The sequence below is a fragment of the Oryzias latipes genome, chromosome 10 (genome assembly GCF_053564925.1).
Source record: "Oryzias latipes strain Hd-rR chromosome 10, Olatipes_Hd-rR_3.1".
NCBI classification, from domain to species: domain Eukaryota; kingdom Metazoa; phylum Chordata; class Actinopteri; order Beloniformes; family Adrianichthyidae; genus Oryzias; species Oryzias latipes.
This window is the reverse complement of record NC_136246.1, coordinates 17888707-17913266: the sequence shown is the minus strand read 5'-3', so window position 1 is coordinate 17913266 and position 24560 is coordinate 17888707. Positions and strand designations below refer to the sequence as shown.

The 24560-nt window shown below is 36.7% G+C and overlaps 1 protein-coding gene across 2 annotated transcripts in view; it reads right to left on the bottom strand.

Moving 5' to 3' along the window:
• trpc7b (transient receptor potential cation channel, subfamily C, member 7b) overlaps window positions 1–22327 on the bottom strand; it is a 59777-nt gene extending 37450 nt beyond the window's left edge. For both annotated transcript variants that reach the window (XR_013658543.1, XM_020706558.3), the window contains exons 1-4: window positions 21696–22327; window positions 15361–16123; window positions 10617–10799; window positions 4313–4477 (exon numbers count right to left, since the gene is read on the bottom strand). Coding sequence is in view for 1 of the 2 variants with exons in the window: in XM_020706558.3 (XP_020562217.2) it covers window positions 4313–4477; window positions 10617–10799; window positions 15361–16123; window positions 21696–22177 (1593 nt within the window). In the remaining variant the exon portion in view is untranslated. The remainder of the gene's footprint in view (window positions 1–4312; window positions 4478–10616; window positions 10800–15360; window positions 16124–21695) is intronic.
• Between the last annotated feature and the right edge of the window lie 2233 nt (window positions 22328–24560).

The window sequence follows — 24560 nt, the reverse complement described above, 5'->3', positions numbered from 1 at the left end:
CGGTTTCTTTTCACATGCCTTTATAGATCAGCGTTCAATGGCTGAATAAGTGAGTACCAACAAAAAAAAGAAATAAAAAGGGTTGAAAAAAAGTGAAAAACATGAGTGTGCTTTTGTGATGGCTGTACTCCCTTTAACATAAGAGAGTAAATGACAAACCACTTTGTCTGTATTAGTTCATTTTATCTACTGGACATGTCCTTCCAGGCTCAGACTTTTTTTAATTACAGGACTTTGCTTTCGTTTTTATGGAGGGCATAATAAAAACCATAAATCTAATCTAAGGTAGGTAATGTTTGAAATAAAATTTAAAAAAATTAGAATCTAAACTGTTACAACAGACGAAACGATGCAAGAGAAAAAGCAAGTTTGTGTACTTTGTTCTTTCAATATGTTTGAGGATCTTTAGGACAAAAAAGAAACATATTTCTCATCAGAGGGGACACATAAAAAAAACAATTAAAGTTGTAGAACATTGTTCTTGCCTGCATTATGGGATTCGGAAATGACATTTCCTTCTTGCTTTTCATTAAAGTTACCAGGCTATAAAATGCAACTGTTTTATAGTATTTTAACAGCTGTAATGGGCAGAAATTCCAAAATATATGGTTTATTAAAATAAAAAAGAAAACCAATGAAAGAATTTTAACTAAGTAACTGCATACATCCAGGTTTTCTGTAATACAAGTAAGGTTATAGCCAAAACAGAACAAAATGTTAAATCACCATAAATTAATTTCTTGAAGTATTCCTTTCATATAAGAGTATTACATAACATACATCAGTGTTATCCTGTTGGTGACAAAATAAAAGTTTAAGAAAGTTTCTCAGTTTAAAGTTTACGTTTTTTGTACAGTACTTTGAAGCTTGTCCTGCAGGGACTGACTTATTTTATCTTTAGTTATGATCTTTTTGGTGTAGAATTACAGTTGATGAGAATGATGGAGCTTTAGATAACGCAAAAACAAATTAATAAAAGGCATGCTGTGGTTATACAGAATAAACTTTATCTTTTACTAAAGAGACTTTTAAGCCCTTTTACTTTTTGTCTTGCGTTTTTTTGGGACAAATTCATTGTTTTGGGTTGAGAAAGGCTTTTTTTTTTATCTTTTAGCTCATATGAGATCTCGTGTTTTGGGGTTTTGAAAATAGATAGCTGGAATAACACTAAAATGAGGACTATTCTTTTTTTTTTAGATATGAGAAACTGATGGGATAACAGACAAAATGATGTGGTTCATTTCAGCTGCAGGAGTAAACAGTAAACACAATCAAGGAGATGACGTTGAAGCTCGATTCTACAGCTGTCTCTGTTTCGCTGATGTCTGCTTCAGATTTGCTGTTGGCTATTTCATCATCCATTTCACCATCATAGACACTTCTGGAGCTTCTGTCGCATCTTCACAAAAAAAGAAGAAGCATGAAACCATTTGGTGCACTTGGAGTTTGCTTTATGAAAATCTTTAACCCTCTTGACTTTGGTTGTTCAACCAATCCAATAAACAAACCTAAATGAAAGAAATGGCCATAACCCACACTGACACAGAGGTACTAATAATCCACAGTGGGCTGTGTGACCTTCCGTGATCATGTTATTTGTCACTTCTGATACATTTTCTGTTGCTCACTTTGGGGCATAACAAAATCACAGACTGTCACAGTCAGGTTGATGCATTCATAATCAGATCCACACGCACGTGTGTACACGCACACATTTACACTAGCAGGTGTCTTTGTGGGGCAGTCAGATCAGACACAGCCAGTGTCTCATGATTGAATCCATTTCCCAGTGGTGGAGAAGCTCTCAGAGCTGCTCTTCATCCTCACAGACACTCTTGACATCAGCTGCACTATTTCCCTGCCTCTGCAGAATGTCTAATTTATCAGACATGTAGTGATAGCTCTCCACACAGAATGGGAAGCAGCACATCTCCATGCGCAAACGGACACACAGCGGCTGATGATAAGGATTGTGGAGCATTATTCAGGTTGATGAGCAGATTTGCATAACCACTCATTCATTTCCTGTTTGCCCGTGAGGGCTTGATCACATTGTGTCACTTTTTGAATTATAATTTTCTTGATGGAACATTAAAACATGTAATAAAGTGGCACGGGTAAAAACCTGATGATGCAATATTGTATGATCCATTTTCAGAAATCTGTCTAGATCAAAATAGAAACTAGCAGGACAAGGATTGTTAAAAAAAACAACAAAAGATAAACAAAAAAGATGAATAAAAACTACTTCATGAACAAATGAAATAAATGGCACCTGCTAAACTTTGAGAAAATTATGCTATGTAATGAACAAAAGGATGTCTACCGGAAAAAATCAAATGGCAGGAAGCAGAACTTCCAGACCGATAGAGAAATTTGACCTTCAAAATAAAGGAGGAAGTGAGAGTAAAGTGAAAGAATAAACCATGACACTCCTCCTTAACTTTATGTTTCGGATCTTTTTGACGATGATGGTACGATTTTGGATTATGGCAGATTTCTAAATAAAATGTGTTTTCCAGTAACCAGTAAAGAATTTAATAGTGTAATGAAAGCTCTCCCCTCAGGATTAATTCAGCTGATGACCTCTCACCTTAAATATCAAGACGCCTCTAAAATTGACTCTCCTTTAATGATTAATGGCATTGATATTCTCAATAAAAAATGTGACAATAAATATATTCGGAATACCTTAAGTGAAAAAAGAAACATTACACCAAAAGGAAAAATATTTTGGAACAACCTTTTAAATGATATAAATTGGAAAAAAGCTTGGTTATTGCCAGATACATTTTGTATAAATAACAAAGTTAAAGAAATACACAAAAAAATTCTACATAACATTTACCCCACAAATATGTTTATATCCAAATTCTCAAATATAGAAAATAATTGTAGTTTTTGTATTGATTTCCCTGAATCAGTTCTTCATCTTTTCTACTTTTGTAAACTTTCCCGTGAATTTTGGAACCAATTAGAACGCTTTGTAAACAGCAAATTTAACTGTAACATTGCTTTAAATTTGAAACAAATAGTCGCATATTTTGATTCGGATGATAAAAAAGTAGAAAAAAGTATTAATTTGTTACTTCTCCATTCCAAATTTTACATTCATAAGTGCAGAATAATAAAAACAACTCCCAACTTCACCATGTTTAAGATCGAGATGCTCCAGTTTTATGAATATATTAAAAAAATTAACACACCTAAAGCAAGTAACACTGAAATAATTTGTGCTTTTTTGTTTGATAAGTAATCCCCTCCTCTAAGAAATCTTTGTATTATAAATATTATTATCATTATTTTGTAATCCCCTTTTATATATTTTAAGATACTTTATTTTTCTAACAGCATATTCTATTTTGGATATTTTTCTGATTATGTGTTTTTTTTTTATTTGAGATAATTCAATAAGTTTGAATTGATGGCATTGACTTTCCCTGCTGATGTTCTTTCTGATTCATTAATGCTGGATTTTGTATGTTTATGCTTTGTTCAATAAAGTTGGAGAAAAAAAAAACTCCTCCTTAACACGTTTAATTTATTTTCAGTATATATTAAAAAATCCTCCACCTTTTGTATATTTACATGTGTTTTAGATTGTTTCATGTGTGACTCTAGCTTTGACTTTTGTCTGTAAATCAAATATTACAATTTCTGTAGGAAGGTTTCTGTTCACCAGTTCTCTTCCAGAATATTTTTGTATCTCTGGGTCAGTCCGCAGCTGAAAATTTGCCAACTGATACAATCTAAGAAACACAGCCAGAGTAACAATTCAGTTCAGGTTTCACCTACAGACAAACTCAGCAGACGCAGGTTGTCTTTTTCTGGCCCACTCCTCACTATTCCTATGTTTTACACATACGTCAGCTTGGTGCTTCTCAATTTTGGTTTTGCTTGAGGAATTGTTTTAATGGCTTATTAGAAAAAATAGATTGCAGGTGTTTCTATGTTTTCTTTCTTTCTTTTTGGTCATTTTTTCAAGGTTTTCAGCTAATTTACATATGAAATAAAAAAGTGTTAGACAAACTAATTTATTATTAAAGTAAGGATTTTCTTTTGCTCAGAGGTGAGTGTATCTTCAGGATTTTTCATGTTAGCATTTAGATGGTATGCAAACAGTTACAATGTAATTGAGTAAAAAAAAAACATTGCTACAAATAATGGAAATTATTAAATTTGTCTCCACTAGGACTTTAAATGACCTTTAAGGGATGAGGCTCCTATAACTGAGAGTTATTAGTTAAAAAGAAATAAGACAAATTTCTTCATCCACGTGCATTTGGCTTTGCAAACAGTTTCCTGTTCTTACCTTGCTACATGGCATAATCCAGTAGGCAATGGCCAGAAAGGGCAGGCCTACTGTAACCCCCAGCACTGTCCAGCATTTCACACCAAAGGACTGCTGCCTCAGGCCTGGCAGGTTCTCGTACCAGATAGTTAGCAGCTGCTGCTGGCAGTTGGGATGAGAGACAAACTGAAAAGATCCAAAAATGGAAGAAAAAAAATGTTGCAATATTGCTAGAATAGTAGACCCAGTAAAATCAAGGAACGTAAGGTTATTTCTATTTTTAAAGAAACACAAATCTATTCAACTCAAAGTATTTACATTTAGTTTTTTTCCAAATAAGACATCAAGATTTGTATGTTATTATCCATACAAATTCACTCTGCACACAGTACACACACGATTTAAATGCAGCATTTTAAAGTATACACAATACATTTAACTTATGCAACTTAAAATAACCTTGACTTTTAGGTGTTTTTGTACATTAAATATCAGATTTGATCACGTTTAATGTGTTTTATCCACAATTCCAACAATACTAAAATTTAAGTGAAAGCTGATGAATTTAGATAGAGCACTTTAATATGAAAACAAACACTGAAAAACGCAAATATTCGAATAAAAAAAGAGTCAGAATCAAGCTTTAAGTTGCTCAGAAACCGCAGCTGCTTTAAAAAACAAACATTTATGAAAACGCTTCACATTAAAAAATAGAGAGTAGTTAAGGTATTGATTTTAGTTTAACTAAGCAAATCCTGTTGACCTTTATCAATAAATACATAGTTTTGTGAAGTTTGTCACCTTTTAAAAAAACAGAGTGACTGTTTTACTATTTGGAATGACTTAACATTACTGTTTAAAAAAATATCTGCTATTATTTTAAAACTGAAAGAGATGACAGGGTCTAAAAAAGGCGTCCCATTGCTGAGGTTTCAGAATGATTGCATCACTTCTACTGAAATTTTGTTATACAGTTCACGAACTATTTTAAAAAGTGTATACAGATATAAATTGACTTCCTTTAACCCTTGTGCTATCTTAGATGACCCCCCCCCTTACATTGACGTGTTCTCCCTCCCATGACAAAGGTGGGTAAAGGTGAAGAGGATTTCATGTAATCCATGGACACCAGTGAAGAGCACAAATCATTGAAGAAAAAAGGTTCAGCGCACTGTCTAGTGGGTCTAGATGACCCAACTCCCAATGTTAAAGTGCCTAGGAAAGCACAAGAGTTAAAAAGAAACAAGTGCCCAGATGCAGGTTGGGGAGTAAATTTATAACAGTCAGTTGTGGAGTGAGGGCTGTGGATCCGAGGGGAGTGAACATGTACATTCATTTCTAATATTTTTCTGAGAAATTGATTGATAAATGAAGCCGCAAAGGTCTGATGGGACAAAAAAAGAAGAAATACTTTATGTGACGACTTTGGTTGCTGCCCGTCCCTGCCACAGACACACACATACGCACAAATGGTTGTACCTGAATAAGGAATGTTGCGCTATGATGTCTGCTACCAGAGTTTTGTCACGGAAAATGGGGGCAAAGGATTTGAATTGACATCCAGAAAGCACTTTCATCTCATTGGAGATTAGCTTTTTTCCACATGCCTGTGAGGAGTTGACTGTGGGTCTTCTGAGGCCACACATAGCGCACTGATGTTTTATGAAACTGCTGGGGCATAAGTCAGCTTCAAATAAATTTATGTAGCAAAATAATAATTAGGATTTATTGAGAGATTGTTGTCCTGTGTTTTTTTTCTTTGAAATTTTTCTTCATATGGAAAACTGTGGTTGAATCTTACATGCTTCAAGTTTACATTTTCGTTTTTTTCAAGTTTATATATATACGTTCTGAGGGTCTGTCATCAGCTCTAGGGTTTAGAGTTCAGAGATGTGTAGCAACTAGAAAAGGGAAGAATTCATATAAGTCATATTAATTTGTAATATTCTTTCACTCTCTTCTTCAGGTCAGCGGCCTTGTGGTAGAGTGTCCGCCCTGAGACTCATGCAAAAGTCATACAAAAAACTCTAAAAATGGGACCCAATGCCTCCCTGCTTGACTCAGCATTAAGCGATTGAGTTGGGGGGGGGGGGGGGGGGGGGGTTAAACCACCATAAGGTTTTCCGATTTCGGCTGTGTCAGCATCACACTGCTCCCCCAGGGGATGGGTAAAATGCAGAGAACAAATGTCACACACCTAGGTGCATGAAAGCAAATGGGACTTTGACTTTTTGTATACTTATATATCACCAGCTATAAACTTAAAGCACAACGCACTGATCTACAAATGGCCCAGTGTCTGAATTTGGACTCGCTTTGATTTTCACTGCACGACCATTTGGAATGGTATGCAGCTGATACCCAAAGAGTGTGACTTTAGATATTTAACATGTACATTGCCCCTTTTAAGGAAACACTAAAATTATGATTTCATCCCCTGAAAATGAGCAGTGAAGAAACCTGGCAGCAGAAAACATCCATGCACGTGGAAAACATGACTGCTCCATGCTGAAAGTGCCAGCCAAGATGCAAACTATGACCTCCCTGTTGTGAGGCAAGAATACCAACCAAGCAACCCGGCAACAAATATTTCTAATATAATTTTTAATTCCACTGAGACTTCTAAAATGTGATACCCTGACTTAAAACACAAAGAGGGAGGGAAATAATAAGCAAAATTCGTGTAGATGCATTTTTATACTGACATAAAATGTCAAAGGTCGTTTTTCATTTTAACCATGCTGAGGCCTGAGAATCCCTTATCTACAGCTACCTCCTGTTAGCTTGTTAGCCCTGACTTGTTAGGGCTGGCATCTGCTCACATTCATGCACTCAAACGTGGAAATCTGCTTCTGCTTTCATCATGACCATTTCCTTGCCCGGCTTTCTTTGCCTGCCAATGAAAAAAGAAAATGCTTTGGCCTGTTCGGACTTTTTTCAAGGTCTTTCTGTCTTAACTTTGCTGATAGTGCATTCATGCTGATTTCTCACAAAGGAAATGGTTTCCTTTACTCCCACAGAAAAGCACAGGCCTGTTTTTTATTTATTTATTTATTTTTTGTAAAAGTTGCACTCCTTAAAACTCAAGCTCAAACTTTGCAGACCAGAAAAGTGGCAGCAAAATAACTGCAGCTAACTCCTATAAAGATCTATTCTGCATGTGCAAAACTTCCCTTAGAGTCTCCCTCAGGGTTGAGACAGCTTGAGTTCTTCTACACCTGAGATGGTCTAGATTTATTTAGTTTTCCTTTAGAACCAGGGTGGAATGTTGTTCCACAAAAACTTCGAGGAAGCAACAGCTAGGTCTTCAGCCCCTGTGACGTTATCCCACCACCCCATTTTACCACCAGGTTTTCCTCCAGTCAGGATAGACCTCCAATGTTATGAAGGAAGCTAAACTCAGGAACTACAAGCAACAGATTGAAAACTTTGGGTATCCAATGTTGTTCTGCCAGGCTCTGGAACAGATGGGTTGTGGGGTTATCCTTATCTTGATTTGTTTACATTGTGCTTCTGTATGACCTGTATTCTTACAGAATCCTCCATCCTTTCAGTCAACACCAGTAGAAGAGCAAAGACTATACTAAAGGTATCCACAACCTGAAAGATCATGACTAAAAATTCTAATGCTAGGTCTAAAATCTAGCAACCTGCTTCTCAGAAATACCCGTCTACACACAGTGGATACCTGGATCAAATTTATAAAAAAAAAGCTGCTGGGGCAAGCTTGTTTATTGAAGACACATGGAGTGGGGCTCAAGGACCCTGTGGTTAGGACATTCCTGAAAAAAAGAGATCTGTGCAGTGAACCCTTTTCTGACCAAAAAGCACACTAGCAAGAATTTTGTTTCTTTGAGCTGTTGCACTTTAAATTGAAACTATCAAAGCTGTCAAATGTTTTGATGCAGTGTGGATTCTGGCCACATTTGCTTAGCTTGGAAGGATGCTGTATCACATTTAAAAAGAGAATTTGATCCTGCATGTGCTTCTGGTGCATAACACCTGTGCATCCTTCCACCCACCACCATCTCAGCTCAAGACATAATTGGTGTGTTTCTGTGGACAGACCAGCTGAGGCACAGTAATGGCTCTCTAACTGATCAAACTTTGACCAGACAGCCATCTTTGCTCCATCAAGCCAGAACCTGACTGGGAATAATTTATTGAGCAAGGTGTACTTGTGCAATGATAAATGTAATGCTGCCAATTAGTATTGAAATGTTACTTTTTCTTAATTTACAAAAAAATAAATAAACCATTTCAAATAAAAAAAAAATCAAAATCAAAAAAAGTCCTCGGTTGTTATGTTGCATGATGAAACATCCATATCTTCTTCCTTACTTCCTGAGAACCAGCTCATCTGAAGTTGCATTTTGTCATATTTTTGGATACTTGTGGATTAGCATACAGCACCTTGCAACTGCAGCTTTTGTTTACATCGGTTGTAACATGGAGGTTGCAAAACCTCATTACAACTTGATAAGCAAACACATCTTTGAAGTAGGTCCTAATGACAGGCAGTGCAGGGGCAAAGTCTTATCCACAAGTCTTACTTAATGATATGCTAATGCACGTTTTTTTTTTGTTATGGAATTTCTTTAAACCTGATGTCTGTGTTTGGGTGGAAGAGATGGTAATTGTCATTTAGATGAGACTATACATTTTTTATCCACTCAGGAAGACAACTTAATAGTTTAGAAACAAACATATTATTATAATCTAGTCAGCCTTTTAAAAAAAGGGAGACACTAAAAGGCCCTCCCACATCTGTGTTTTGAGGCTACAGTAAAGATTTCATATATTTCATCCTGTGTGCATATAGTATATTTTGACTTAATGTCCAGCCTCTGAAAACTGTTTACATTCGGATGTGTCATTACTTTGCAACTTTATGGACAAAATTGATAGAGTAAATTTGACATTTTATTGAGACATCACCATTTATTTTCTGCAATCTTCAAGATCAAATTTAGTTTGGTTGAATTTATTTTGTCTAGTTTTAAGTTCTGTGCAGAACCTGAGGGCTCATCGGCTTCAGTAGGTCAAAGGTCATCTGTCATGTTAACGAACCCCTGTGTTTTACAATCATTGTGCTTATTTGCTGTATTAGACATGCTCTGAAGTCTTTTTTTGTTGAAGGTTGCTCAATTAGCTGTTCACAACCTTGTATTATTTATTTTGATTGGAAAAATCCTTTTCATTCCTTTTTTTAATTTCTTTATCTCCACCTACTTTTGTACTTTGACTATCTTCGTACACTGAAAAGAAGTATCGTGAAGGTAAAAAATAGATACTCTTAGCAACCTACAAAAATTTAATACATTAGGTTCTTATATTAAAAACGGTTGAGTTGATATTTTGCTTGTCCCCTCAGAAGTAAATTTACCTGCGATGTTGAGATTGACTTGGTTACTTCAATCAATTTTCAAGATACTGATGCAATCAGTATACCGAAAGACCTCCTTTAAGACAAATTTATTTTTAAATCAATTACATCTAATAAGATTTTGCCATATAATATAACTGGCACACTTTTGTTTCTTACACTAATATAATTTAAGCTTTTTCTACTGACCTGCTTATATTATTTTCAAAGGTGAAGTGCACTTATACTGTCTAGTAGTATGGTTATTTTATTTTATAGCATAATTTTACCCAATATGTATTTAATTACATTAAATATTTCTAAAAAAAATTCGACTGCTCATTAATTTTGGTTTAGTAAGCACTTTCCCCAACATGAACATTATTAAAGGTGTTCCATAAATCAAATTAGCCTCTTAATTAGAAGTATTTTCCCTGGCATCGTTGTTGCAGTGCAATATTCCTAATAATTATTTTTCCCTTTATTGATTGCCTGGTAATATCTAATCATGATGCAATTAAAATTCTCTGTTCACTGTTAAATGGTTTCCAAACTGCCTATCTGGATTACTGATTATTTATAATCAAATACATGTGCTCTTGCTATACGTGTTAGTTTCTGAAATTATAGTTTGTCTCAACAAAAAGGGCGTGTTGGGTCTTTAAGATTAAAGATTTGTTTTCTGTTGCAAGGAAACACGATGAATATAAAGTTGATCTGACTAGAATAGAGGTTTAGCCTTATATGATTAAAAGCAGAAGTTTTTTTTTGTCTGTACATTTACAATTTTTTAAGAGTTTATCCTATATGTTAATGTTAAGGTTCTTTCACTAACTTTACCCTGAAATTCCTTGTGTATCATGTTAAAATTGCAACCTACTTCTTATAGTGCATTTTTTAACCTTAAAGAAGAATAAACTCTTTCATAAAAAAAAAACAGTCTCTGTACATTTTTCTTACCTTTTTGACTTCGTACTTGATGGCGAGTTTGACACGGCTGAGGCAGGGGCGATTGTAAGGGCTTGGTGGGCACAGATCCACGTCGCCGTTCAATATGGCCTCAACCTCCTCCGTGTCCCGACAAAGGTCCAACACACCCACTACAAAGTCTTTACACTGCATGGACAGCTTACGGTAGTCGTTCTGCAAGAGAGAACACAGAAAAATAGAGTGGAAAATTGAAAAAATGTTGGTTTGATGTTACCGACTTCACAAATCAATCCCCATTTCAATTAGCAATCAAAATATAGTTTCAACTGTAAAAAAAAAAGATTTTCATTTTTTTTTTTTTTTGGCTGAACATTTGTGAAACACAATACAACATAATAAAGGGAATTTAGAGGTACAAAATAACTTTAGAGGTACATTTTTACTTCACCAAGTTGACCAATAACGTAAAAAAAACAGGGTTTCTCTGTTTAAGAAAAAAAAAACCTATTTAATAAATTAGACCATCAACTAGGTCATAAATCCAGACTAACATCCGAATGTGTGATTTTATTACATTCAGCAGGTAATTCTTACACACAGGAATTCACGTCTCCCTGCTTCCATCAAAGGTCCCTTTGTTTCACTTTTCTGTACAACTATTTAAAAAGAGGTTCCACATATTTCTGCAAAGCGTGCTTCTTGTTAGGTTTTCCACACCACAATCTTTCAAAGCGAACTATTTCACTTAATTCCTTTTTGACGTATCTTCTTCAGCAGTAATTTCTGTTATCTGCAAGTACCAACACAAGGGTCTTCTCTGCCTCCTGTGAACCTGTGGTATTCATTGAAATTATCCCAAAGTTCAGCATTTTCCTGGTTAATGGTTTAGTTTCAGAAATTATTTTTTCGATAGCATTCTTTGACTCTAAACTGCAGAGAGATTTGCAACACACTGCTTTGAATTAGATATTAAAAATCATTAAAAAAAGAAAGATCATTACCGGCTTATTCCATTCACAGTTTAACAGTTCATTTATGGCTGGATTTAAACTGAAATGAAGGAAACATACAAGTTAAAATACAATATTTTGCCTGAACACTTGTGATGTTCCATGATAAGAAAATCCAATGATTGCAAAGTTGACAGCTTTTGTCTCAGGAGAGGAGACTAAGGAGAAAATTGGAGGACTGAAAATTGAACAGCGGAGTAAAAATGGTTTCGCGTGAGTGAGCTCAGATGGACAAGTCAGTGGTGGGAGTTGAAGAGAAAGGTTATGCTACTACACTTCAGTAGACACCCATCAAAACCTCCAAATTTTGTTTTCTTTTATAAAAAAGAAAACACAAAAAAAAAACGTCTTATAGTATTTTCTATTGAAATGACATTTGCAGGTTTATGCCTGTATTTCCTGGGGCACTTGTTAGGAATGGATCTGTTGCTTTGAAAAGTCAAGATAAATGTTGGGTTTTCAGGCAGGTCCTGGTGCCTACGGCATCACATATTCACCAAATATGCAACTTGTAACAATACTCATTACAGTTTTGTCAGATGTTTTGCCAAAGGGTAGGAACAGGGTTGACAAGCAGAGGATTATGTGCATATTTTCTTGCTGTTGCTGAATCACACTTTCAGGTTTTTTTTTGCACAAAGGTGTCACTCTAACATTCAATCAGTTGCATGTCAGCAAAGCTGAAAGCAGTGACCTTTTAGATATAAAGATTTCTGAGCTCAGGTGTTGTGGTCACGAAGAAAACACCGATCCAGATATACAAGGTAATGCAAGCCTTTTTCCGGCATGTGTAAACACGTTCAGAGGTCGTTTTGGTGTTTTACAAATGTATTTCATATTTAATATGACAATTATTTTGTATTTTATATGATGAAGTCCCTTCTGACTAATTTAAACATCCAGATCTATTACAAATAACCTTGTTATTTTTCTATGTCTGCACACAAATCTGGCCCCACAGCTCCTTTCTACAAGGGGAAAAAGGGGTTAAAAATCAAAAAACAAAACTATAAGACCTCTAATGTGTGGGTAAAATCATTTTGAAAAAAAAAAGTATTCTAATATAAAAAAAAACAAAAACAAGCCTAACTACTTGGTAAACACTGTAAGGGGAAGACAGCATCAATAAGAACTTTTATGAACTCCAAAAATCTGTCAAAATAACATAAAACTTAACTTTCTTTACCAAAAAGCTACAAAACTGATGTAGAAAATGAAGAACTTTCATTGATTTACAAAGTATTGAAAACATAACAAAATAAACGGTTTTATTGTTCCAGAAACTCAATTTTTGTCATATTAGTAGTCAAGGCTGTGGAAAATGGTCAGGTACTGAAATGTGAAAACGAACCTTTAAGTAAAACATTAACAACACCACATGCACGTACCAGCAGGGACAGGAATGAGACAAGTTCAAAAACATAGAAAATGTGAAATTCAAATGTTTTTTTTTTTTTACTGAAAAGCCTCATTTTCATCAAATGTCCCCTCAGTCTCGGATGTGACAGCTTTAGGTGTACGCTGTGATGGAGATTGCATCTGTGTGTCCTTGAGGTGCTAAGGAAGCTGATCGCACTGGCTGATCACATTATCTAAACAGATTTGGAGCACCTGGGACCAGGAAGCTATCAGACACTGCATTTTTTTGACTCTAAAATGGCTCCTATTTATTTCTTTATTTATGGCTTTTCTTTCACTTGTATTGGAAGTGAAAGACACTTAATATTACTGATTCATCATCATAAGCAGCACCCTGAATTTTGGTTTAAGTTTAGTTTAGACAGGACAACTCAAAGCTGTTGATTTTGTTATATATATTATAAGTTAATTAATTGATGCATTAGGCTTACATGCCTGGAAGGATTCCTTTGCACAAATCTCTTTGAGGCCTCTTCTTTTAGCTTTTCTTCTTAACTTGGCTAACTACTGCTTGGTGCACAGAGTAAACATTATTTGAATAATAAGCAAACGTGAAGAAGGACGAGGAGAGAAATAATAAGAAGGGACAGGAAGGTGATAATGAGACAGATAAGTTACATGACTCAAGTCCCTTTGGAGAGCCCATCTCATTAATTTGTTGGGAGACAGGACAGGCTGAATTTCAGACATCAAGATAGTAAAAAGCTGAGCAGAAATGTGAATAAGAGGAATATATTAAGAAACCAAAGGAAGGGATGAAGTAACATTAGTACTAACAAGTAAAAATACAATAACAGAGTTGAAGTGTGACATATATTCTGATAACATGACCTCATAGAAATTTCCTGTAATATTTATCAGGACTGAACAGGAACTACTGTATTTCAGTGGCCTCATATTTTCGTTGGTAAGCTTATTAGCGACTTCAAACCAAACTTTATCAGAAAGGACAGTTAACAGGAATAATTAGAGTCTGCAAAGGAAATAGCAAAGGAAATTCTGACAGAACTGGGATGAATTACTAGCAGAGATTAATAAACTATTTTATGTAATCCCCTTTTTTTGACTCTACTAAATCTGTGACAAAAACAACCATTGCCTTGAGTAGGATCAGTTAGCTGACTGCGTGTTTGTAGAAAAGCAGCTGGTCAGGTCCTCACCACTTCTTTTTTTAAGTTAATCCTTTTTTTGAGTCATTCATTTGTTTTTTTTTACCTTTACAGAATTTCACCATAAGCTTCTAGAAAAGAGAGATTTGGGATTTCACTTGGTTTGTTCATATGGTCAAAGTCAAAGTCAAAAGAGAATAAACATTTAACTTGAATAAGTAAAGGCAAATGGAAGTTAGTTCTTTTAAAGCATTTCTTTTTCATACTTTGAATCAGTGATTTCATAATTTCTTTTTTTAAGGTGTGGATTGTGCATCATAGTGGTGTGTGTGTAAACAAAAGCCAGAATCCCCATCAGAGGAAGTTAGTTTCCTTTGGGAGATTTTGTTGTTTGTGGTTATGTGTAATTTCCACACCTGTCAACATTAGCAGGTCAAACGTTCAGTGTTCTAATGTTTATGCTTGTCATTAGTCTGGTAAACCTCAACAGTTAAATAAATATCAGGGCTTTCAACAACTGTGATGAGTTGTGCAATAAGGACAGCTTTTAATTTGGTGGAATGGGGTAGAGCCATAAACAGACACGAAGATAATAAACTACTCAAGACATTAACGGACAAGAGCTCCAGTATGAGCAGAATGATAAAGAAAAACTGAACTTAGAATTGACTATTCTTGTAATATATTCTAAAATTAAGGTAATATTACTCAATTCCAGCAATGAAAGCCAATTAACCCTTTAATGTTCTAAAGACCCACTATTGGATTATTTTTCTTTTTTCTTTCTTTACTGTTAATTACATTTGGAGGAAATTAGGCTTGTTGTTTTTTGTTTGAGAGAAGATTGGAAGGTTTTCTAAAGATTTTCAAAATACATTTGTTAGATTCTAGTGTTCAATAAAAATATTAAAAATGAACTTTTACCCCTTATGGTTGCTGCCTGTAGTTGCCCAACAAAGAGTTTTGCTTTAGCTAAGTTTTAATGTCAAATGCAAGTTTAAGGGAAACACGTCATAATGCAAATATTTAATTCTGTTTTTGAACACTGTAGTAATCAATGGAACACAAAAATCTTCACATTTTTTTGTATGAATGAAACTAAACTGCAACTCAGCAAAATCTCCTCTACGTAATTTGATTTACACGAGAGTAAAGGAAAGGAATTTTGTTTCCTAGGAAATCAATTTATCCAGTATGAAGGAATTCTTGATAGGAAGAAAGTAAAGGCCACCTCACCTTAAACTCCGTCTCTATGTTGGCCAGTCTTGCCAGTTCATTGCTGAGTTCAAGTGCAGTGAGGACGGGGTCCTCACTGCTGAGGGCCAGGTATGCAGCACTGGCCAAGCCCTTATACGCATTCATCCTGGAGCGTGAGTGACTGAACGAGTCTTTCTTCTGCTTCTCCACACATTCTGAGCATTTGCAGAAATAGTCATGGGGCCTATCTATACGGGCTCCCTTTGTCAAAAGTATGTGAACGATTTCATACTCCTGGCAGTGAGCTGCCAAAATGATGGGCGTGACGTCATGCGAGAAGCGCGTTCCATCCTCGTCATAGGCATAGAAAGCATCTTCCCGCATCTCCTGCTCCAGAGGGCTCACAGCCAGTCGGATGCCCCCGCCGAAAGCCGGATGAGCCAGGATGGCTTCCACGATTCGAACATAACCTTTGGAAATGGCCAAAAGAAGGCCGTCCCCAATCCTGGCCAAACCATCCTTCTTCAGCAGCAGCTCAGTCACCTCCAGGTGTTCATTACCCACTGCTAGCTGCAAAGCATTCTGGCCCATGTAGTCCACACAATTGAAGTTCAGTGTTTTGGACTCTTCCAGCATTTTGCGTACCACAGGAATGTTTCCATACTCTGCAGCGTCCAGGAAGCGCTCCTCTTCTGCGGTGAGGGGGGAGCCACGCTCATTGAACATATAGGCTGGTCCCCGTACTGCCTGACGACGCCCCTTCTCCCGGAGCGTGGTGTGACGGCGATTCATGGCTTCCACTCTGGAGGCAGAAATTAAGACTTTAAACATGGGAAATGAGGGGGAAACACTAACATTTAAGGATGCTGAAGCAGAGGACATTAACATCAGAAGAATGGATGATGTAATTAAAATTTCAGGGTTGGGAATCCGTTGAAGGCCACGGATGCTAACCTAATTTATATCAATCTCACTGTGATAAAATGAAGAAATAATAGTCATTTCTCTTCCAGTCTGTGGATCCTGTCTGTGGGTGAAGGCCAGTCAAACACTATCAGCAGCACTTAACACAGACAGTTACTTTGACCTCACAGACTGCACTCCAACAATGATAGAAATATGAGCAATGAACCACCCCTGGGGTCAAAGGTGACAGCTGTGGACAGCTCCAGCCGTGAGACTGAAATGAAGTTGTCAGCTCAATTGGTTCTGGAACGACAAAGTTTCGTTGGTATTAACTGACACTAACCAGCGGAAAACCAAATCTTCTCCAACATCTCGCACTTTTTAATGTTTTTTTTTTCTTCCATGAGAGGGATTGGCAGGATTTTTTTTGTAAATATAAACAAACTTGCTTAATTTCTGACCTTTATCAATAAACAAACAAAACATTTTTATAGTAAAACAAGCACAGCTATTCTTACATGAGCATTCCTGTAGAAGATGCTGTTTAATTTTATTAGGAAAAACAAGTGAAATTATTTGTATTTTTATTCTTTTTTCTTTATTTATTGGGCCTTGTGCGTGTGTGTGTCAGTGTGTGTGTGGATGATGATGCATGAAAACAGAAAGCCGTTTGTTGCAGAAATCTTCCTCATGAGTGTTAGAAGATGTACATAGACGTACTCGCACACCCTTTAAGCAGGGTATGAATCTAATCACCGACCGTTTTTGTGTGTGTATGTTGACTCAAATGATGTGGAAAATCTGACTTTGATTTCTGACTTATACTAATCAACAGAGTATGCCTGGATGGGAAAATAAAAAAAAAGTTTATTTTTGTCTTCTATGTCTTCTTCCTCATTTCATTCACATGCACAGTTTATGGCTGTGCATGCAAAATGTGAGTGCGGCACATTCTCCCCAAAGAGGTGCAATACAAACCCTTCGATGGCTTTTATTAGATGCTGCTGTTGTTGACAGTTTCTGAAAGAGCTTGTTTGTGTTTGTGCCATTAATTCCCTATAAAACATTAAGATTAGGAGTTGGGTAATTTCTCTCGCTCTCCTCTACCACACAAATCCCTTCTCCGACATGCTTTATTGAAAGGCATTTGGACAATTCCCTAACGACATAAGAAAAGTATGGCTGCTGGCCCATTTAGATAACCTTTTAGGATGGCAATGAATCACTCTTCTTCCAACCCCCCCTGTTGTCTTCTCCATCCATCATGATTGTTTTGATTCAGATCTGAAATGTATTATGCTTTCTCTACGTCTGAATGGGAAGCCATAACTGGTTTACTTTTTCTACAAACAGGACAATCATCTGTTTCCTCCCAGAAAAAGCAGATGTTACAAAATACAAGCCACTTTGATTGCTTTTTATAGTAAAAGTTCTTGTGGCTGTGATTTGCCGACCAACAGGACAGCTGGGTGTTGTTGAAAAGCTTAAGTTTTTCATTCTGAAGCATGGCTGCCCCCTGCTCATCACAGATGGCATAAACACACAGGTTCACCATTTGTTCATTTGATACGTTTTTTTGGCAATCGTACATTTTTTTTACATTCAAATTTCGAGCATTTTGCATGCAAGTATTATTCTCAGTCCCACCTATTGTGCCCTACACTGATCTAATCAAGTTAATTATTGAATAATTCCAAATGTGTTCATTTTCAAAGAATTTTTCAGAAAAAGGAGTGTCTTATGTCTTATATACATATGTAAAATCACACACAGTTTCCCGTTGGGTTTAAGTCAAATAATTTATCTTTTTTTCACCTGGAGGTTAGATTGAGTCTCTGCTGCAATTTCATATTCAAGGTTCTTGACTCTGGCTGTCACTTTAAATCACAGCATTTCATTTGGCTGCATTAGTTTAAAAGAAGCTGAGGAGAGAAAACCCAGCCATCTTTTGGAATCTGCAGTTACGGTCGATGCACAACAGGTCCGTGTTTTAGACGTTTTCTACCAGAGTGCTGCATTTTATTCAGATCTTCTCTTTTAAAAGAAATATTCTAGAGTTGCCTTACCAAAACGAAAGTGCCTTAAAGTGAAATAAGAAAAGTGTTAGGAACTAAGACATCCTGAATCTTTAGCTCCCATCTGACTATGGAGTCAATATGTGACTTAAAGTAATGTAAATTATAACCTAAACAAAGAAGCATTTAATATTGCTGAGCCATAACAGTAAGACTGTGTATACCTGAAATTTACAAATGTAAAAAATGTACATATAATAACATGGTTAGAAGTCAGAATTCAGAGAAGCCAGAGCCGTCCCCAGAGTTCTAACCTCACTACATCTCCCAGCAACACCTCTCATTTTACCCAATCAATCACAGTATACTTAAACACTGCTCTGAGCTTCACTCAGTGCGAACTAAGTATTGTTTGTATCACTCTGCCCTCATTAACGAGCGTTGTATCTGTTCTTCTGTTTCCTGGCCCTGTATCTGACTCTGTTTGCCTGTCACCTACCCCATCTCTCCTCTTATGCTCTCATGCCTGTTGGTGACCCCTGCCTGCTTGACCCCGATTTAGCTTTGTGGACATTTAATGGCGTTTGAGCTGTTATATAAACAGCAGTTTTCAAGAATTATGTTTTTGTCCTGTGTGAGGGCTACCTACGCTGCCACCCCATCAGGGCAGTAACCTCCTGCACCACATTCTACATACATCAGTTCACTTTATTTTTTTGCATATGCTTTTAGATTTCCTTTTTCAAACATAACACAAACACACATTTGAACATAACATTTATTAACACGTTTCACTTTACTTTATTATAATTTGCTTCATTAATTTAATGTTATGCTTTGAGTTACCAGTGCTGAGGGAACCATTGCTGCTGCTGCTGCCATCTGCTGCTGGAACCATCAAGTCAGGCCTGACACAAGAATGCATGCCAGTCAGCAGAGGCCTTATATTCAGCAGGCAGCTAATTGGACGAAACCATCGCCCAGGGAACAAGAAATTAGTTTGTGTTGCTTTACTTTAGTTTCTATTTTGATGTTCTTTATTTTCATTCATTTGTATATGTTAATTTACCGCAGGACGGACATTAGTTTAGTTTGTTTGCTGTATTTTGTCTTAGTCATTTTAGGTTTCCCCTTGTGTGTCTAGTTGGTCTGATCAGCCACTATATATGTTCCCTTGTGTTTTAAATTAGGTAGGTCAGTTTAAGTAAGTTTGTTAAATTTGAAATTTTTAAATTTAAAGTTTGAGTTAATTTTGTTACTTTGGCCTCTTTTAAAGGGCCCTTTTTGGCCATTTACAAGTTTTGAAAAATAAATGTGAAAATTTTTGATCAAATTGTTTGCTGTCCTTGTCTTATAATGCTCAGTCCACCACATCCTGTTTTGTTTTTAGTAAGCAACAAATATGGGAGAGTAAATCCTCTTTTTTATCAACAGAAATGTCACGAAGGAAAAAAAAAACCCATCAGGCAACATTTCTACTAGTGATTTCAAAAGGGGATTAGAAAACCGTTACTTTTTTACTAGAATAATATTACTGTAGTAAATTTGGAAAAAAAACAAAAAAAAATGCTTTCAGCCCAGAGTATAATTCAACAAGTTTAACTCTGAGGGATGAACTAAAATACTTTTTACACAGTTTTAATGTTAAAAAAGGATACTTTTTGAATATTTATTAGAAATATGGTATATACAAAAAAATATACCCTCTGAAACAAAAAAGGATTTCATTTAGCCAAGCTTCTTGAAGGGAAACCTCTGGAGTTTAATACAAAGTGATTCAATACTGTACCTTTTTCTAGACTGAAACACATTTGATTTAAAGTCTTTACGGTGAAAACATCTCCATTCATTTTGCATGAAAGGTCATTGAATAGTTGGAAGAGTGTGTAAATTAATTTACAAACTGTGACTGAAAGTTTGTGGAATGAGTAGATCTGGATTAATGAGCTATGATGAGAGGATCCTTCATCAGATTCATTACAAAAAGCAAAGGAGAGAAATGTTTGTATGTTTTTTAATGGGAGCTCTAGCCCTTCTAGACTGTTCCCGGACACAAAAGCTGCTCTATAAACAGCTGGAAAGCACACTTCCTAAAATATTTTGCTTCTCTTTTGCTATTTTTTGCTCGAACGGAATTCCCAATGTCAGATTTCTGTCATTAACCTGATTGTGTAATCAACTCTTGATTCTTCATAATGCACTATAAGCTGATGTCCAATCAGCCATAATCAGTGTTATGGATCAGTCACTACAGGTCATTTACAGTTAAGATGGAACAGAGGGAGGAAAGAGAGTGAACAGAGGTAGAAATCAAACATTGGAAATGGAAATTTTATGGAAATTAGAGAAGCTGTAGGTTTTTTTTTCGGCCTGATCGTCCAGCTTGCCTGTACTCAGTATCGCACCCACGTAGAAGGAAACTCGAAAGCAGCAAGCTGCCTTTTAGTTTTCAGATCAAAAGTAAGCTTCCCACCATAATCTAGACCTAATGAAAAACAGATGTGTGCCCCCTCTTTTTCCCAGCAGCTCACACGCAGGACACAGGCTCAAATGAGAGCACACAGACGTCTTTTTCCATGACAGAGCCTTTACGCTGAACACTGGAGTATCAAAGGGGCAGAACAGGCGAGATCAAAGACTCGACACAGAGGCCTGCCTTTCTCAACTTCTGATAGTCATGTTTATAAGCCCGAAGTAATGAATATTCATTAAATGTTATTGCGTATGCCAATCTGAGGGTCTGTGGATGTTACACAATGGACACTGTACATTCTGGATGCAGAGAAGTCCTACTGAACTATTTCCTCCCCACTTGAGGAGTAATTTTCCTCAGTTCAGTGGATCTTAGAAATACAGTCTTCCTCCATTTTCTCAATTCTAAAGGCCAAAATCATGTGTGTCACTTCCACTAAACCCAAAACAGAGGCTATGTTAACACAAACAAGTATAGGATCTAATGGAAATAATAAGCAGGTATTTCATCTCAATTGCATATTCATTGTGTGCACACACATTCATTAGTGATGCACCACTTCAACCGAATCAGCTCACCTCTAGAAATAGGACTGGGAAATCCCAGGTACTTGAGGGGATATGGTTCAGGATAAAAGTACAGTTTAACTCCAGTCATATTAACACGCAGGAAACTGGAATTATTCATACACCTTTAACAGAGGTGCACAAATCTTTTCAGTTATCCGGATGCAATCCATTAAACCCTGCCAAACCATGGCTTCCTATGTGTCACAGCCTGCAGGGTTGGCGCAGCGAGCTCAGGGAAAATCCTGCTGTTCACCTAAACTAACCTCTACCTGTTGAAATGGCAGTAGGGTTAACATTCTCGTTGAATCGTCAGTGCTCTTATTTTCTAATCAAATGTGTGTTTCAACTAAAGATTTTATAGATCTGTTGAGTGCGCACTAAACTGCTGGCTAGTAAAAGAGAGGGACTCACGACTGTCGTGTTTCGGAGTCGAACTCGGTGTCTCTGAGCTCAGTAGAGCAGTGGTTCCCGTAGTCCTGCGGTTCTGGAGCCTGCTGGGGTCTCTGTCCGCGGTGCTGAAGGCGCTCGGAGCTCTCCGCGCCTCGTCCTTTCCATTTAGGAACGGGGGCATCGTAGTGATCATATCCCACATCTCTCCATGAATCCGGCCGGAGCGGAGAGCCGGCGCCCTCGGTGCTCTGATGGAACTTTGGCGGTGTGAAGCGCGTGGAAACCCCGAGCTCCAGGTTCTCCGGAGACAGGTGCAGGCACTCTGAGGAGGCGAGATAAGGCGGGTCTGTGTCCCCCAGCAGTGGAGAGGCGGAGGAGAAAAGGTCTAAGGGCCGCGGGGAAGAAGGAGATCCTCGGGGGAAAATAACTGCAAGAGGCAGAGAGGGGGACTCCGAGAGATGCGCCCTCTCGCCGCCGTCGCTTTCCTCTCCTTCGTCACACATTTGGAGAGTTTGGAAACAGCATAAACTTCCAAAGATTTCTGCTAACTAACTGACATTTGTCGACGTCTGTCAAAGTTTCCCTGCACAAGTTTCTTCTGAGCCGAACAGCAGAGAAAACCAGACCTCTACCCCCACTCAAGGGAGCGCGCGCGCCAATTACAGCGCACGAGCAGTGCACGCAGAAAAGCCAGCCTTCCCCAATTGAAAAAGGAAAGGAGCAGCTGGCAGCTCTACAAATCAGTTCATTGAATTCTTTCATAAATGTATTACATTGTGTAATTGAAGAACTTAGCATTGTGTGTGTATATATATATATATATATATATATATATATATATATATATATATATATATATATATATATATATATATATATATATATATATATATATATATATATAAACAATTTAATATATATAATTAAATTCACATGGAAAGACATTTAAAAATCTCCAAGGTAAAATGACACAATTGAACACCAAAAGATACTTAACGAATCATCATAAAGAAAACAGTTTGAAAATGATTGAAGGTCATACATGTGTTTTGTTCTTATACTCTTAAAAAAGATTTACACACAGGATTTTCACATCGCTCACAGGTAGATACTAACCTGATTAGGGTTTTCCCTCATTGGGTGTGAGTTTGTGTGTGCGCGTGCTCCTGGACCTCTGATTAGAAGCCACAGAATCATTAGTCACGATGGAGACTTTCTGCACTCCCACACAGACAATAAGCAGAACTGACGCAGCCCTTTGATCCGTTATTGGATTCATGTACAAAATACATCCACATACAAAAAAAATAAATACAAAAAAAACAACAACAACACACACACGCACATAGATCTGTGCACATTTGTGTGTTTTTTGTTAAATATTTATTCTGCAGTGTTAGAAGTGAAACCATTCGACCATTGGCCTTTATTGGACCTGTAGGTTTAATGGAAACATTCGACCAGTTGAAATGCAAAGAAAAACATTTACCAGATTTAGAGCAAAGGTGTAAAAGGAGGTTAAGTTGAAGTTAAAAGCTGGTATAAACTGGTGGTTAAGGTTTAAGTAAAAATATCCACAGAACTTCAATGATCAGATGTGTTTGTGTGTGTCATGGTACAAAAAAAACATGTTTTTAAGACAGTCGTGTTTTTAACCATCTCTGGGTCTTAGATTAAACTGTTTTAATAGGAAAATAAGCTGCATGGTGGAAATGTCGTTAGCACTTTCGCTTCACAGTGAGAAGGTTCAATTACCGTCTCAATTAATTTTGCATTTTGGGTGTAATATTTCACACAAAAAAAGACTTTAGCATGTTCTCCTAGGTTCTACTTTCAGACAATAAGATATGTATTTTCTAAAAAATTTCCACTTTTAGGTTTTGCTATATTAATAGTGTGATAACAGAACCTAAGTATGAAATTAGATAAATCTATTAAAATAAAAACTGAAATAAAGGAAAACACAGATCTTCTTGCATAGCAAAAACATAAAGACACACCGTCTTTGCTCATTAAGTTAGAAAGCTCTTAAATGTCTTTTGTCACTTTTTAAATATTTTTTCTTAAAGAACAGGCAGGTGTCAGGCTGAAAATAGTGTAAGGCATGTTTCTTTGTTTAAAGGGTCAGCACAAGCAGGGATCCTACTGTGAAATAACCCCTTTTCAGTTTGCAGATCATCACTTCTGTCTGCCAGTCATGAATCAGCATTTATTTTTCTTTTTTTTTTACATTTCCGTTATAACTTAAGTTCTGTGTAGAATCTCATTTAATCAACATGCAGACTTGCATACACAATTTATTTAATATAGTAAATCATTCTTAAAGAATACCTTTCAATAGTTGGTCTTAAAAAATAACTAAAGCCAGATTTAGGATGTGGGTTCTGCCTCTCATTTGTAAAAGCTCTGTTTTTTGTGCTACCATCTGTATCATCCTCACCTTAATGCATCAGGTGGGAAACAAAGCAGATGCACCCCTCAAGCTGCTCAGTCAGTCTGCTCTGCTGGATACTTGTCAGGAACTTTCCTCATTTTTGTGACAGCCCATAGAAGAAGTGCCGGTTTCACGACTCCAGCTTTCACTCATTCTGCCGAAAACACAGACATACAGAACAGGGCTTTCATACCCCCACTGTACACTTGACAGCTGTTTGCTTTTACAAGCCTTTAGCATCCAGACAGAAAGTGTGTCAGAGAAAGCAGAGGGTCTGTAAAGTCTCAGCTATTTGTGCAGCTGGAGGGAAAATGTTCACAACCCAGCTATTTCACAAATTACAGTACTTTCTTTTTTTCTTTCAATATAGTAAATGTCCTACTGCAGAAAATGACCAAAGATTGGATTCTCCAGATGATGTCTGGCACAGTTTGTCAATAAATCTGCAACAA